General features: G+C 41.2%; 1 protein-coding gene across 2 annotated transcripts in view; it reads right to left on the bottom strand.

The window, feature by feature from the left end:
- GPCPD1 (glycerophosphocholine phosphodiesterase 1) overlaps positions 1 to 17569 on the bottom strand; it is a 79832-nt gene that overhangs the window by 20945 nt on the left and 41318 nt on the right. For both annotated transcript variants that reach the window (XM_060232807.1, XM_060232815.1), the window contains exons 5-13: positions 17350 to 17425; positions 15422 to 15460; positions 11211 to 11334; positions 8221 to 8470; positions 7203 to 7365; positions 6707 to 6839; positions 4739 to 4793; positions 2907 to 2999; positions 1497 to 1574 (exon numbers count right to left, since the gene is read on the bottom strand). In XM_060232807.1, the coding sequence (XP_060088790.1) occupies positions 1497 to 1574; positions 2907 to 2999; positions 4739 to 4793; positions 6707 to 6839; positions 7203 to 7365; positions 8221 to 8470; positions 11211 to 11334; positions 15422 to 15460; positions 17350 to 17425 (1011 nt within the window). The remainder of the gene's footprint in view (positions 1 to 1496; positions 1575 to 2906; positions 3000 to 4738; positions 4794 to 6706; positions 6840 to 7202; positions 7366 to 8220; positions 8471 to 11210; positions 11335 to 15421; positions 15461 to 17349; positions 17426 to 17569) is intronic.

Here is a 17569-nt window from a genome sequence, read left to right as displayed (position 1 = left end):
TGGCTTCTTTTGGTCCAGGGATGGACAATAGATTTTTCATCCCTGAACGCAGTGCTCTCTGGGGAATATGCGGAGAAAGGCGGTCCTGCAGACAGACAGGTCCCTGACCATAAAGGGCTTTAAAGGTCAACACCAACATCTTGAAACGAACTCAGAACACAACAGGAAGCCAGTGCAGCTCTTTCAGCACCGGCTGAATGTACTCCCATCGAGGGAGTCTCATTAACAGCCGCGCCGCAGCGTTCTGCACTAGCTGTAGTCTCCGGGTTAGTGTCAAGGGTAGCCCCATGTAGACAGCGTTACAGTGATCTATTCTTGAGGTGACTGTAGCATGGATCACTATTGCTAAGTCGTTGTGCTCCAGATACGGGGCCAGCTGCCGTGCCCGCTGAAGGTGGAAAAAGGCGGATCTAACTGTGGCCGCTACCTGGGCCTCCATTGTAAGGGAGGACTCAAGGAGCACACCCAACCTCCTGACTTTAGGGGCCGGTATTAATGGCACCGCGTCAAGAGCTGGCAGATGAACCCCTCCCCCTGGACCACCCCGGCTCAGATAGAGAACCTCTGTCTTTGTCGGATTCAATTTCAGTCAGCTCAACCTGAGCCATGAAGCCACGGCTTGAAGGGCCAGGTCTAAATTTTCCGGGGTACATTTGGACTGGCCGCCCATCAATAGATAGAGCTGGGTGTCATCTGCATATTGATGACAGCCCAGTCCATACCTCCTGACAATCTGGGCAAGGGGGCGCATATAGATATTAAATAGCATCGGTGATAGGACTGCTCCCTGTGGCACCCCACAACTGAGAGAGTGCCTCTGGGATGCTTCCTCCCCTATCACCACCAGTTGTCCCCGATCTTGTAGAAAGGTCAACCACTGTAAGGCGGACCCCTGAATCCCCACATCGGCAAGGCGGCTAGTCAGTAGCTGATGGTCAACCGTGTCAAAAGCAGCTAACAGATCTAATAACAACAGCACCGCTGAGCCGCCCCGATCCAGATGTCGCATGAGGTCATCTATGAGAGCGACCAGAACCGTCTCCATCCCGTGACCTGGTCAAAAGCCGGACTGGAATGGATCCAGTGCGGAAGTGTCCTCCAGGAATCCCTGTAGCTGAGTTGCCACCGCCCGCTCTATAACCTTACCCAAAAAGGGAAGGTTTGATACCGGCCGATAAGTCCAGTAGCACAGAAAACAAGATTTCTGAGGTATGAGCTTTCAAGTCTCAAAGCTTCCTTCATCGGATGTTATTTGATGAAGGGAGCTTTGACTCTCTAAAGCATACACTTTTGATCTCTAAGGTGTTCCTAGACTCAAATCTAGGAATTGCTTTTATTGATCTTGTTTTAAGAAGTTTAACATTTGTGTTTCATGCTTTTATCATTGGCTGCCTTGAGGACCAGTCTGGGGGCAAAGGGCAGGAGAGATATTTTAAGCACAAATACAACTAGGATTACTTTTTTGAAATACATCTCAGATCAGTCTAGTACACTACCTTTAGTAACTCCAGCTGGGCAAATGTCAGCTCTTTCACCGGAATCTCAAACAGCTCCAATGACTCAGATTCATCTTTCTTTTATACAAATAGACAGAAAGGTTAGGTTAGAAGCAGCTGGTTTTCTAAGCAAATTCAAGTTCACCTAGTCTCCATTCCTTAAAAAAGGTCTTTGTGTGTGAATCTGCCATAGGAGCATTTAAGAGGAAACCAAATTCTGCATCTACCCACTTCACCCAGCACAGCTTCCTAGGAACTTGCAGTATCTATTCCTTTCCCTTGGCTTAATCTATGGTTGATATGACCTAAGCCTCTGATAATACCAGCAGACAGATACCCGGCAGTACAAAGCCGACTCAATCTCCTGTTCCTCTGCCTATGAAAGGTTTCTCCTCCCACTCGCACTGACCATAGCACTAGGCAAGCAATCACAGCTGTACTTCCATTTCTTCAGCCTTGTAACAGCAGTAAGTATCAGTGGTACAACCTATCCATCTGAAGGGAAGCATCCATTTTTAAGATTAGCAAGGTTGTATAGGAGTGCCACTATGTATGCCTTATATATACACAAGAAACCCTGCTGTCTTCTAGGTGAAAAATTCTTAGTGAGTCACACAAATTTCCTGGCTTCCTGTTCCAAATTTATTTCCTCAAATGGTTACATATTTAAGTTTCAGATCCCATACAGACAAGTGATGATTTGGTATAACAGCCTCTGGCTCAGAGGTAACATGCTTGCTCACCAGTGGCATCCCACACCACTTTGCTTACCAAGTAGGCCCAATTTTCCACCCAAGGGACTATGGTAAGCCCCACCCCACACCCTGTACTGGGACTCACTTTGGTCCCAGTGTTTCTGGCCAAGTACAACTTTCCTAGGTTTTCCCCATTGCTCTCTTTAGTTTGCCAGCTGACTAATAGCTTGACTGGTGGTATAATGTGTGTGTGTGTGAAGGGGGGGGGGTAGTGTTTGGATGAACAGGTTGCCTACCTCTACTCTAGCTAGCATTTTGATTTCTTGAAGGCATATTTGAAAGCCCCTGCTCTCCAAATAAAATCAAGGAAATTTTCTCTTTTCTTGTGGCACCCAAGAGGAGGAAAATAGTGTCCCAAATGAAATTCTCTAGTTCTATCAAAATTTAGTGCTAGATAGTACACAGGTCATCAAGTCAATGCATGGACAAGAAGATGTTTTGAATCATACTTTCAAGAATTTACACTAAGAAAGCCAAGGTGAGAAACCTCTCTGCCTTGGTGGCTTTAATATAATGGAAGGGACTGTAATTATTTACCTTACATTAAAACCACCAATGTCAGTTTGAGTTACCAAACAATTTTATGGGCCACCCAAAGAAGCTTTACACAAGTAAGTTGTATGGATGTCTGCACAGAGAAGCTAAAATCACATACCTTTTTCATGGCCATACAGCAAGTAAGATCATGATATATGATGGGAACTTGATCCTTAGAAAGATGTACATCAAACTCCACAAGGGCTGCTCCCTAAAGAGATTGTATAAAGACATTTTTAAAGATTACATGAAAATGTGCCTAATTTACACTCAATTTGTATTTATACTCTGTGTGATGTTTTCAGAACTCTCTGGAATAAGTTTAAGCATGCCAAATGTAAAGATTTTTCAGAAGAGCTTTCTTGACCTAATTCCCACCTAATGACCGATTCCAAAGCTTATGAATAAACTTCTCTCTTGCCCCCAGCCAAACCCATAGCAGTACTTCCCGAACTTATTGCTCTGTCTTTAATTATATACATGAACAAAGGAATTCTAGGATATTTTGGCCTCAGACCCACATGCAGACAACTGTCAGACCACTTATTTCCAACTTTACTAAAAATAACCTTGCTATTGCTTATGTAGCTTAACCCCATATGTCAAATCAAATGTCCCCCTCAAATGACTCCTTCCCCAGCTACATGGAACAGGGTTTTTCAAGAGTAAGAGAACTGACCCGTAATGTCTTGGTTTAGTCTTACCCAGAACTAAGGTTTATTCTTAACTATGACTGATTTGCAAAACCAGGATTCAGTATGCCAGCGATTACTGAAATGCTGGCTTGCCTAGACAAATGTTAGTTTCATTGCTTTTTGGATATTAAGGATGCTAAGCTTTCACATGTCACCAAAAAAAGATACAGTTAAGACTAACTGTGGTTAATAAACCAACTTCAACCATGGTTTCAAATCCTAGCCTGATTAGACCTAAGTACAGCTAGCAGAGTGGCACATGTTCAGGCAACTGCACTAAGCATGTTTGTTGTACAATGTTTACTGAGTCACTGTATGCACAGGAGTGGAACACATTATCATCTTTGCTCAGTGCGCTTGCCTTCTGATCATTCTGAACCCTGCAAGGGTACATTCCACTTTTGTGGGCTTTTTCTCTGGCTGTTCCAAATTAGAAAGTTTCCACCTCTCTTAAGAGTTCTGGAGGATTTGTAAAACAGAACTCTTTAGAAGAACTCTTTGGCTACTTGCTTTGGGATGGATGTCTTGGATTTTAAAGCTTTTTCTGTTGATTGTTTTAATTTTGTTTTTACAATTACATTTTTGTACTATTTTCACTGTTGTCATCTGTTTTGCTGTTTTCAGTGCTATACTGTTTTCATTGTTGTCATCTGCCTTATTCTGAGAGAAAGGCAGGCTTGTAAATGTTTTAAACAACTTTCTTAGCTTTTCTCCTTAAATCTTCACACCCAAGTATTCATTTAACATCATTTCTCCTACATATTCCCAATCAGGATCAAGCTGAAAGAAGGGACTTTGCACACTGCCACAGCAGAATTTCTGGTTTAATATGCAACCTTCAGGTTGTACTCCTCAAAGACACATAGGGACACAGAAAAATAAAGCTGGAAGGGCCAACTAGTCCAAACCGCTGCACAATGCAGGAAAATCACAGTTACTCCCCCCCCACTCCCCCAGTGACCCCTACTCTATATCCAGAAGCATACAAGATTACAATAAAAAATTCTCCACTGAAATTATTCACATGTGTAAACCTTAAAATGTAGGGTTTTTTCAGTTATAAAAAAGCCAATATGAAGGGGATAGCAATTTCAATGCAAGTATAATAAACAAAACTAGCATTAATCCTTCATATTGTAAAAATCCTTAGTTCTATAATATGAATCAAGAATATCTTTTCTACATGATTCTATCCAGAAGTTGCACATAGGTATTAACATGCAGAAATAAACCAAGGTATACATTACACACATACATGTCTAGCTGCACTCTTTAAAGAAGCAACTGTATTCTCTCGAAGTTTAGCAAGCCTGCAAACAAGAGATATTTTTAAAGAAGACATAAAGTCACAAGCTCATTTACAACTGAAACAGCTAACAAGGACAATCAGGCACCAACCATTCTTGCAGCTCACACTGTAACAAACCCTTTACCTATATAAACCAATATCAAACCTTTACATGTCAAGTGGAAGACAACTCTTATAGCAGACAGTATTCATGACTGCATCTTAATTATAAAATGGCAGAATTTTCACATCCAAGACTGCTAATTTCCAGTGTATTTTAACAACTGCCATGGAACAGGAACATGCAAGCTGCCTGCCCTAGAAGTACATAATTCAACATCAATTGAACACAGGTTTCCACACCCCCCCGCACCCCCCGCTCCTGAATAATGTCAGGTACAAGTCCCTGACAAGGATTGGTTTTAATTTGTGATTCAGAAACAGTTAATATTGATTTTCCTAATGTATTGTCATTGCTGATGAGTGGCCAGTTATCCAAAGCATATTCATATATCCATAGCTATATTGTTTTATGTATTCGTATATGCATATACGTACATGTATTCATGCCTGCATTAATCAATGTATTATTAATTAATATCAATATTTACTAACCTTCATATATATTCATTACATTTTTTTATGAATTTATGTAGAATAGTGTTGATAACAAATAAGGCCACAGTAGAGGCTAGGTCATTATGCAAAGCTAAGGTCTAATGTGGTAACAGAAGATAGGTACCAACGGAAGATGTCTACAAAGCTGGAATGTGACCTTGGAGAAAAGCAACAGAGGGGTCTGGGAACTGATTCAAAGACTTTTGTGCGGGAGGTTTTTAGGCGGGATAAACAATGAGCCATTAACCTGCATCCTATATTTGGACTATATCTTTCACTTATTGTCTGTCTGGCAAGACAAGTAGTCTTGTGTATACATGCTACAAGTGTTTGCTACCTGAGTCTTCATTAAAAGCTTCTGCATTTACTCAAAAAGACTTGTGACAGATTCTGGGCAAAATCTTACAAATAGTTCCTATAGCCACAAATTCCAAAAACCTGCAAGTACTATTTGACAGCACTTTAAATCCTACTAGTAATATCTTGTTGGTGCAAAACAACATTTGGAGTTGATCTTTCACAGAATTCAGTTCAAAAAGGTTCTATGTTCATTCAACTGAGACTGAGTTAACGCTAACAGAAGTTAAATGCTTTAACCATTTTGGCTCCTACAGTAGTTTAGAGGCCGCCTTCATCATTAGGACCAGGGGCTTTTAAGAAAACTGGGGGTGGAGGGGGTGGAGAGAATTGCCCCAATCTAGTATATCGAAGTCAACAAGATTTTTCCCTTTAGAAAGGTGACAAGAAATGCTGAACAATATTGATTCTCCTTAAGGTGGTTCTCTGGCTCAGTAGAGGCAGCTGCTAAAAACCAAGTACTAGATATTGAGAAGCGACAGCCACAGTTCAAGGCAAAGTTAAAAAACTACAGGTGGAAAACTGACAAGGAACTGCAAGTGAAAGCTGGCAATCTTTTGAAGCATCAGCCCTCAGTGCTCAAGGGACAAATGGGATCACAGCTAATCAACCCTATGTTTTGCATGTCAAAATGTTCCTGGTTCCATAACCAGCATCACCACAGGTATGGTGCCAGGAAAGATCTCTGCATGATACTCTGAAGGGCTGCTGTGAGGTGGGGTAGACAATATGGGCTAAGATGGATCAATGATCCAACTCAGTAAAAGGCAGCCTATGTGTAGATGTACAAACATGCTCATACATGCATGTGTTAACAGACTTCATTCTCTGCTATTGCTGTTAACATCTAGAGAGCTTTGGCAGCATATACAATTGTTACACTTGAGCTGCTGTGTTGTATACACAAGGTAACTCCTGAAGTTATTTTTTAATGATTAAGATTCAAGCATTCAGACTTACTTGGTGGTAGTTGTAGAGTTTCCCGCACCTCGATGTCCAACGTCTAGCCCTCCTCTTGGTTTCCAGTATTTGCTAAATGAAACTCGCATATCACACTTGTATCCCTGAATTGGCTTAATAACTATATAGCTGACTGCAAAGAAAAGCAAACATGACTGGGTCATCAAGTTCTTCTGTTTTTTGGGTTTTTTTAAAAAAACACAGTACTTTATCTTTTCATTTGGTTCAGAGCAAGATCATCTACTGAAATGCTACAGAAGCAGCAAAAATAAAATAGGCATGTTTTAAATATGCCATCTGTGATCCCTTAGGCTGCAATCCCAGGCAGTTACTTAAGAGCAAGCCATTGAATTCAATGGAACTTCCAGGTACACACACATAGCACTGCACTGAAAGTACCTATCATAAAGCATTAATTCTGACTGCATGCACCATTCCCCGAAAAATTTCTCGGTCAACTTATGGCTCCTATTTACAGTTTCTGCATTAAGCATACCTCTAACTTTTCCGATGGTTTTTCGTGAAATTCTGCTCATGATAGGAAGCGTGAGAATACCACAGCTCTTTCCCAGTTCTGCAATTGTGGAGGACAGCAAACACGCAGAGCCCACATGGCCTGGAAGTGCATCTCCTTGTATCACTGTTTCACTAAGATCCTCCTGAAAATGCAGTGTTGAGATAGCTGGATGATTGTTCCATTCATAAGTGAGCCCAGCACCTCTCTGTACCTTAGCCATTTGCAGATAAAACAGCAAGACTTTAAAAACCCTAGCTCCATTTTCAAGTAAAAGTTTTTATCCTCTGCTTACAACTCACCTTGCTGCTACTGTGAATATTACCATGTTGGGGATGTGACCTTACAATTAAATTATGTTAACTTTATGCAACAAATTCACTGTTATGCTTGCCAGTGCTGACAGAGCTGAAATACAAAAATTAAATCTCTCCCTTTCCCTCCATCTTTTATAAGAAGCATACAAGGCGAGGGGAGAAAGACTAGAGACTGGTTATAGTATTATGGGATAGAGTTTGTTTCTTGGTTCAGGCAAGTCTCAGCTTTTATATGTTGATAAGGATACTTGTCAAAAGGCAATAGCGACAGAAACAAGGCATGATCTTAGTATGGCTCTCAGTAATCAGAATGCAGGATCCTGACCTCACTAAAGAACTTGGGTTCAATTGCCAGGGTAATAGAGGTGCCTCAAAGGAACAGATTTCTGCAATACTGGTCACCTTTTATTCCCTACATCACTTAGGTGGAAAGGGAGAGAAGTCACAGGTCAATGTCTTCAGGTAAAATTTTCATCACCAATCAGATGAACCTCAGAGAGCAAAGCTTATTTTGAAGTTTGCTCCCCTCCTCTTTCTTCTCCCACTTTAACTTTCTTATCTGTTTATAGTTTTTAACACAGCTGGACCCTGATATATGAGTGATTAATGTGGCAAAGAATAATATACTCAAAAGAGGACCCAGCCAGCCAGCAAACAGACCAAAAAAAAGGACAAGCCCTCACCTCAAAAAAATCAAAGATTAATTCCAGATTGTCTGGCTCCATGGTAAGGATGCTGTATTCTGTCCACCGGTCAGGCCGTAAGGCATAGCCACATTCTGGCTGAGACTGCCGAAACTGGGATATAGTGTCACTTATTGCGGAGATCCCTAGTGTGTTTGCCATTTTCTGCTGAATTGTAGGAGACAATCTGTCATCACCGTCATCGTCATCTTCCCCCTCCTCCTCCAAGCCTTCCAGAGTGAGTTTCACCCTATGTCACGGGGAGAGGAAGCAAAGCCAGATGCCACACAAGGCTTAGAACATCAGTGACAGCAACAATGGCTGCAGAACAGAGACTACGACATCAGATTCAGGTGAATAGTTATGCTGGTCTGAAGTAGAAGACCAAAGTTTGAGTCCAGTGGCACCTTTAAGACCAACAAAGTTTTATTCAATGTATCAGTTTTCTTCAGATAGAGTGAAACAGAATTTCCTCAACCATTAGGTATCAAAAGGGGGGGGGGGATCACCTGCCAGGAAGGGCCAATTAAAGTCAACACAGAGATAGAAACAAAACTGGAAATTACCAGTCCGTACATATAGGTGAGCAGTAAATTATCATACAGCATGATGAAGATGTTTAACAGATTCAAGGGTCAAAAAGGAATAATAAGCTCAGTTTACATGGTTATCATTTGTTTGGGTTAAATTCTGGGGCAAAAACAGTGAAGGAAATAAATGTCAAAACTGAAGATTAACTGTAGAATGCTAAGACTAATTAACTGAGATCCTGTCATCCATCTCCTCTCAAGTATGATGATAACTTTACAGCACCTTCTTTGAAGTGGGGCGACTAACTAGCAGTACAGATTTTTCTCACCTGTCTCCAGACCAGAGAAATACATTCTAATTTCTACTATTCATTACATTAAATTACAATCTATGTTAAATTACAATCTACCTAATCTATTATTCCAAATAAGATAAAATAAAGTGGCTCTTCTGAGGGACTGGTGAGAAAACAGATGTAAGGACTGAATGAAGTTAGTATATGCAGTGAGGTAAGAAACCAATGTCTCTGTCCACTCCTGACTGTTGTAATATCTTGCAATCCAGTAAATTCCCTTTCTAGTTTGTTCTTGAAGTTCCTTTGCAATAAAACCGCTACTGTTAAGTCACGCACTGAATGCCCTGGAAGGCTGAGGTATTCTCCTACAGGTTTCTCAGTCCTGTGATTCTTGATGTCAGATTTGTGTCCATTTATCATTTGGCATAGGGTTTGACTCCCTTGCCCCATGTAAAAAACTAAAGGCATTGTTGGCATTTAATGGCATGTACAGTGTTAGAAGATGAGCATGTGAATAAGCCTGAGATGGTGCAGTTGATCTTGTTAGGTCCAGTGACTGTGTTGTCTGGGTGTATGTGGCAGCAAAGCTGGCATCTGGGTTTACCACAAACTCTGGTACCACTATCTATTTTCAAATTACATGTTGTATTATTGTGGGTGAGGAGCTGTTTCAGGTTAGGGGGCTATTTGTATGCAAGAAAAGGTCTACCCCCCAGTACTTGTGAAAGAGAACTGTCATTATCCACTAGAGACTGTAAGTCACTGATGATGCATTAATTGTTCTGAGTTGAAAGCTGTATGTAACCACTAGTGTTCTGTTATTGTCTCTTTGGGGCCTGTCTTGCGATAGGTCTTCCCTGGGTACCATTCTGGCTTGATTTCTTGACTTCATCAGGTGGATACTTTACCTCCAAAAAGGTTTCCTATAAATCCCTGAGGTAAGAATCTGTCTGCAGTATTGGAGCAGATGCAGTTTTAGTGTAGTGCCTGGCTATATACAATGGATCATCTGGTATGTTTAGGATAGTAGGTGGAGGCATGTAGGTATGTTTGTTGGTAAGTATCCAGTATAAGGTGGCATTTATGCATCCATTGGGTGTTTTTGTTTTTTTACAGTAGTGTCCAGAAAATGTATTTCTTGCATATATTGGTTCATTGTCAGGTCGATGGTGGGGTGAAAGTCATTGAATGCCTGGTGGAATATGTCCAGGGCGTCTTTACCATGTGTCCAGGCAATAAAAAAGTTATCAATGTATCACAGGTATAACAGAGGTATGAGTGGGTGGGTATTTAGGAAACACTGCTCCAAGTCAGCAATAAAGATGCTTAGCATACTGTGGGGTCTTGCGGGTGCCCATGGCTGTACCAGTCATCTAAAGGAACAAGTTGTTGCCAAATCAGAATGGTTGTGAGTGAGAACAAAATGGTGCCAAAGTCAGCTATGGTGTTGTCAGAAATCATATTTCTTATGGCTTGTAATCCATCTTTATGTGGCATGTTGGTATACAGACATTCCACATCCATCATGGCTAAAATAGTATTCTCTGGAAGGTTATTCAAAGATTATACTTTCCTCAGAAAACCTTTGGTATCGCAAACATACCTGGGAGCGTTGATGACTTAGGGTCTTAGAACACAGTCCAAATATCCAGATACCCCCTCATCCTATGCCTGAGACAACAGTACAATTAGTTGCCGGGTTTGGGTATTTTGGGTAGAAGAGGCTGTCTGTTCTCTCTTGTTCTGTTTTTTTTTTTTTTGTATTTTGAAAGTTCTTCTCTGAGACTCTGATTCAGAGAGAAGGGTAGGGTATAAATCTGTGCTCGTCATCTTCTTCTTCTCCAGTATAGATGGCAAAAAAGGCTTCCAGGTCACTGCAGAACTGAATTTGCTTTGTGGATTTGGCAGGGCAGAATGAAAATCCATATGAAAGAAGTGATTTCTTTGCTGGGCTGAATCTGTGCTGTAACAGGTAACATATTACCTGTATAACAGCATTTACTGAGGTAACCCAAATCTCCAGGAGCCTTGACCTTCAAATCAGATCCCAGATATTCAGAAATCTGAATTTTCCAGAACTGCATCAATATAGACTACTGCTACAATGCTAAAATGCAGAATCTAACAAATAACAAAAGGAAAAGCTGTATTTGTTTGATCATACCTAAATCTAGACTTCTTAAATTTTTTCTTAGATATAGATACAGGTGGCTTTTCAGAAAAATGCAGGCGCAGTCGTATTTCTGTCTGACACGTCAGCCACCCAGAATCGACTCTTTCCACTTTATCTGACAAAGGAAAGAAAAATAATTATTATGGCACTCACTATGATACACCCTGGTAGCTTATTTTCCCATGCAACATCAAACCATGTCTTGCTGCTAAAATGAAGACTGACCGAGTAAAGGCAGTGTCTCATGGCATTATTTTCATGGCATAATAAAAAATGGTTGAACCTTCCCCTTCCCTCCAGCAGCCTCATGCAATTGTTTCATTCTGCTCAGGGTTTTTTTGTAGAAAAAGCCCAGCAGGAATTCATTTGCACCCCTGACACCAAGCCAGCCGGAAATGCATTCCTGTGTGTTCCTGCTCAAAAAAGCCCTGGTTCTGCTTTTGTGGCAAGCTCACAGTTGCAGCAGTTGCTCAGCCTGCAACCTAGAACTGCAAAAAAACCAACAAACCCCAGTTTCTTTCAGATTGTCATCCTAGTGTTGCTAGATGGCATGTCTTAACCACTGAAGTAAAATTGACCCAAAGAAGTTAAACAATAAAGAAAACACTGTTACCATCTTCTGCCACCCCCATGCTTTGTGTATTCCTCAACCTTAACAAGGGCAATTGTCCTGTGATGTTTCATGCATCCCGACTAGTTTGTTTCCTGGTTTGCTTGGCTTTTTTGTTAAGTAATTGCAACCTGTATTCCATTTTTATCCATAGTTGAAAGGGAAACCAAAATCAGCATACAAGCATACTTAATAAATCTTAGCTCTCCATTTTAGTGACACATTGGCATCTACTCAACTTCTACACCAATTTAGCATAGTATATATTTTTGTTTGGCCACAGCCCTAAGAATTTTGATTATGCCATAAAATAATGCCATGAGACACTGCCTTTACTTAGCCAGTCTTCATTTTGGATAGCTTAAATCGGAGTGTGAAACATGCAACCCGTGTGCCACATCTAGCTCCTGTAGGTCTGGTATCCAGCCCATGAGAAACTGACTGTCTCCTGTGTCCTTCTCCCAGCCGCTACTGCTGCTGTGCCAAAAAGCCCTTCTGAGGAGGAAGGAAAAAGATAGTGCACACATGTGCACCAAAGAAAAGCTCCCTCCTGCTTCCTCTGTTGGGGCTGCTTTCTTCCAGGTCTCTCTTCCCTTCTTTGGGAAGGAAGCAAGGGAGAAGGAAAAAGAGAGGGCACATCCACACACCAGAGAAAAGCTTTCTCTTCTCTCTCCTGCTTCCTCTACTGGGGCTGCTGCTGTGTTGCCAAGTCTGTCTTCCCTCATTTAGAGAGGGAGGGCAGGAGTCAGAAGGAAATAAAGCACCTTTAAGACCAACAAAGTTTTATTCCAGATATAAGCTTTCGTGCATGCACACTTCCTTGGTGGAGGGAGGTTTTTCTGACAAGTCGTGCTCTGCTGATTACTTTGAGACCTGATCTCATTCACACACGTGCGTTTGCGCACGCGCACACACACACACACACATAAAAGGAGGGGGGGCAAGAAAGGGATGCATCTGTGATAAAGAGAATTAAAGGAAAATTATTTTTACTTATTCTGAAAAGTTTTAGATTAGATTTCTATGTACCTGGGATTTTATCCTCTTTTTAAAAAGAAACACCCTGATTAGGAATTACAACACTTGGATTGGACTCCATGGTTTAATGACTGGAAGCAGATTACTAAATATTTAAAAATGTATTTATGGTCCCATGTATTCCATAGTCTCTCTCTCTCTCCTCCCACCTCACTGGCTGCCTTTCTTCACATTAACCCCCTTGCTTTTTAAACTTTTTATTATCATCACTAACATTGAGTAGATGTTGAACAATCTGAAAGCAACATGTTATTTCCCTCGGAGAGATCCCCCTTTCCAGTTCTAACAGATTAAAAAAAGAGAAAGAAACCTAAGTGCACAACTTGCAATGGGAGCAAGAGTCCAGTAGCACCTTAATCATTAACAAAATTTGTGACAGGGCATGAGCTTTCATGAGTCACTGCTCACTTCAGATACAGCTAGAATGTGAGTCCATTTGTCTTTATATCATGGAGAGTGAAATGATTTCTGGTGCCAAACAACAGCAGCAGCTGAGAGAAGAAACCTAGGTCTCAATTCAGCCCACTGAGCTTCATTGTCACTTGCAATTCAGCAGTCTGTTTCTAACCTCCCTCTGAAATTCCTTTGTAAGAGAACTATTACCCTTAGGTCAGCAACTGAATGTCCTGAAAGGTTAAAATGTCCCTCCATTGATTTTTGAATGTTGTGGTTTCTTACAGCTAGAGTAAGAGCCACAGAGAAAGGAGGAGAGCCATGGTAGGGCCAACCCCTGAATCCCCGCATCGGCGAGGCGGTGGACCAGCAACTGATGGTCGACCATGTTGAACGCCACCGACAGGTCCAACAACAACAGTACTGCTGACCCGCCTCGATCCTGTTGTCACTGGAGATCATCCACTAAGGCGACCAGCACCGTCTCCATCCCATGGCCCGGGCGAAAGCCGTACTGGTGTGGGTCTAGGACGGAAGTGTCCTCCAGAAAGCTCTGCAACTGTATCGCTACTGCCCTCTCAATAATTTTACTCAAAAAGGGTAGATTTGAGATCGGCCGATAGTGTGCCAATTTGGGCATGCTTTAATCAGCCAGGATGGGCAAGGGTCCAAATCGCATGTTGCTGGGCGTATAGTTGCGAGGATTCTGTCAACTTCCTCCAAGCTGAGTGTTGTAAAGCAGTCTAAAGCCGATCCCGAAAACAGGCACGGAGCCTCGAGTTCACTTATTGTTTCAATTGTGGCAGGGAGGTCGTGGCAGAGCAGCGAGACTTTATCCGCGAAAAATGTTGCGAAAGCCTCACAGCCTATTTCCAATTCCCTATGGTTTGGTCTGCCTTGTGGAAGAGTTGTAAGAGTCCAAATAATACTAAATAATTGTGCCAGGCGTGAATTCGCGGATGCAATCTTGGCCGCAAAGTAAACTTTCTTTGTGGCCTTGACTGCCATCTCATAGGATCTCATATACTCTCTATAAGATGTTCTGGTTGCCTCGTTGTGAGTCCGCCGCCATTGCCTCTCTAGTTGTCTGAGCCTCCATTTCATTGATCGCAAATCCACGTTATACCACGGAGCCATCTTTGCCCGGGGGCGCAGAGGAGCGATCTCGTCAATGGCCATGGTGAGGTGGTTTTGCCATAACTCAACCATGTCATCGAGTGAGTCGCCAGGGGGCCAGGAATCCCGCAGTTCCCTCTGGAACCGTACTGGGTCTATTAGGTTCCTTGGGCGAGCTAAAATATGCTCGTCGCCTAAACTGGTTTGGGCTGGCACATCCATACGGTTCCTTCAGGACATAGTGGTCCGACCATGGCACTGCATCAGCAGTAATTTGGGTCACTGTAACCGACGCAAAGATCAAATCCAGCATGTGCCCGGCCTGATGTGTGGGTGTAGTTACAAAGTGAGAGAGTCCTAGCGTAGCCATGGATGGCACTAGGTCCGTCGCCTGATTGGAGTTCGCGTCATTGGCATGGACGTTGAAATCACCCAGGATTAAAAGCCTTGGGTGTTCCAACGCCCAGCCTCCATCAGGGACGATAAGGTGCTGGCTGGTGCGTTAGGCGATCGGTACACCAGCCAGATCACCAAACCCTCTCCCACATCTCACTTCAGACCCGCACATTCAATGCCATCTATCTCTGGCGTCGGTAGAGCCCGGAAGGGGTAAGCCTCCCGTATGAATAGTGCCACTCCTCTCCCCCGCACGCTTTTGAGAGTCACTGCTCCCTTCTTCAGACTTATATCCATTTATTCTTTGCATCATCCTGGACCAAACTGAGACCTAGGTTTCCTGTCTCATTACCACACTACTCCTCTGCATATTACACCTAGCCCAATCAAGCCTGCTATTGTCATTTGGCATCTGAAATCATCTTTATAAAGTTTTTATCTTCAGTACCTCATGTTAAATTTTATGGCACACATAGCCTGGCCCAACAAAGTAACATTTATGTCAGATCAGGCCTTCATAACAAATGAGTTAAACACCTCTGGCTTAAATATAATCCTATATCTGCATTCTAAATATTTCAAAATCATCTCTTGCTACAATGCACAGGGTGTTAACACACACACACACATATGGGGAAATGTTACTTACCATAGATCCCAAAGTATCCATCATCCAGAGACATATCCTCTAAAATTGAACAGACAAACTGTGAGAATGGTTCATAGTAATGCATTACACAGTCCAATACTGGCTAAACAGCTGCACCTTTACACTAATGGCTAACTAAATGAGGAAGACAAAGATAAGCATGTTTATTACAGTGAATGGACCTAAGCTTTGTTCTCTAAGTATTATTCCCATAAATGCTTAGCAAGATATGATGTGCGTCTTCAAGCTGAGCTATATAAACTGGAAAAAGACATGACATTTTGACAGTCAGATGTTCAGATGTTGTGCTACAAGGACAATGCTAGGTTACCAATGTATTTTAGTCTGCCCACTAACAAGAAATCTGTTTTCACACACAATTCCAGTTTAGACAAAGATCTGGTGTTACTGACAATTAAAAATACTTATCTCCTCTTTCCCCCTTTCTTGCTACAAAAGTATAAAAAAAATATACACTTTAAATATGAAGCAAACTTGATAAATAGAACAATGCATATTTGAAACAAAACATTTTAATGTCCAATATTTAAAAAGTTAGTTTTGGTTTATTAATTTCAAGAATTATTTTTCTATTATTAGGTCTGAACCTCAACATGTAGCAGAAGGACAGATTTCCTTCTAGAACTGTGTAAAACTTCAGATGGAAATAATCTTGAGGACCTCAGTTCTGTTAACACTGGTATAATTGATCTTTCCTACATCAGAGGGACTACTGAAAAGAGCCAGAACACAAAGCTAGTTTAAAAACAAAACAAAGCAAAATGTTTGTAGCTCAATGTCTAGGAAAAATTCTCAAAGCAATGTACATTTTCCTGTAAGTAGTTTATTAATTAAGACAAGGCAGGGCACATGCCCCCTTGAAAGTTAGCGGTTCCTAAATTCACGGGCACCAGAGACATTTCTGAAGGTGACATTACCAGATTTTATCTATATAAAGGCAATCAAGAGTCATTCTGCCCGAATGTAAACTGCATTAGTATTAGATACGCTTTAAAGTATGGAATCTAGACATGAAGAACATGTATGATTACTGAGCCTGAATACTGAGGGACAGAACACTGCTACTAAAAGATAATTCACAAGACATGCATAATTTTTTCCTAAAAACTAGACAGCAACATTTAGGCAGCCACCCGCAATGTCTTCATTTGAAGTCCATTCTACTAAGGTGAAAATTAATTTCCAAACAGCATGCTCAGGCAAAAATAAATAATGCTTAAAAAAAAGGGCATTTAGCTGTAGTAGAACTGACAATGACTATCTTTTTAGCTCTGGTGTTTCATGGAAAACAAATAGCAAGTAATTTCAGATCACTCTATGACCAGGGGAAAGAGGAAGAACATTAATTTACACATTCAAATATTGCAGCTTGAACTCATCACAAGTCAGCAGAAAATGTAAATTCTAAACCTTTAATATTTACAAGTTTATTTTAATGTTTTAGGGGAAATAAAGCATCAAGTCCTCAAGTTAAAATATCTTTCAGAAAAAAGGTGGTACTTTAAATTAGCAATTGCTCATGCACAATTATAGTTCCTAGTATAGAAGAATGGTCTATAAATTTAATCATGAGCTCAGTCTTGAAAGGACAATAATTACTGTTAACAGTGAAATACCACACGTTCACTGTTGGCTGATTAAAATTTGAAAACACCATTAAAGATGGGTATGACAAAGCCACAAAAGCAGTAACTGTTCAATACATTAAGTCTATGAAGCTCTATTTTGGCTAAAAGATCTTGACAATTATGAGTGTAACACCCAGGTTATGCTAAAAGACAGGTTACATCTGTAGTCCATGTGCGTTTACTTTAAATCTACAAATATCATCAACCCCCACAAATCATTGTGTTACATATTAGTAGTCTTATGCATATGCCTCAAACAGATGCAGCTGGTTCCCATACCTAAAGGGGTTATTGATCGTGGATGTAGATGAGTCTCCCACTTGTGAATTATGACTTGGCAAGGACCATCGGTTTTCTGTAATTTAAAAGTTAAATGTCTGCAGTAATTTTACTTTCAGATTTTTTTTCTTAAACCTGTGATGCTAATTCAGTGAATTCACTTTCCTTATACACCTTTTGAAATCCACAGACTGAGCTAAAATCATACCATCAGTAACTG

Source organism: Heteronotia binoei, chromosome 1, assembly GCF_032191835.1.
Source record: "Heteronotia binoei isolate CCM8104 ecotype False Entrance Well chromosome 1, APGP_CSIRO_Hbin_v1, whole genome shotgun sequence".
NCBI lineage: Eukaryota > Metazoa > Chordata > Lepidosauria > Squamata > Gekkonidae > Heteronotia > Heteronotia binoei.
The sequence above is the reverse complement of the archived record's forward strand: the minus strand, read 5'-3'. Positions and strand labels throughout refer to the sequence as shown.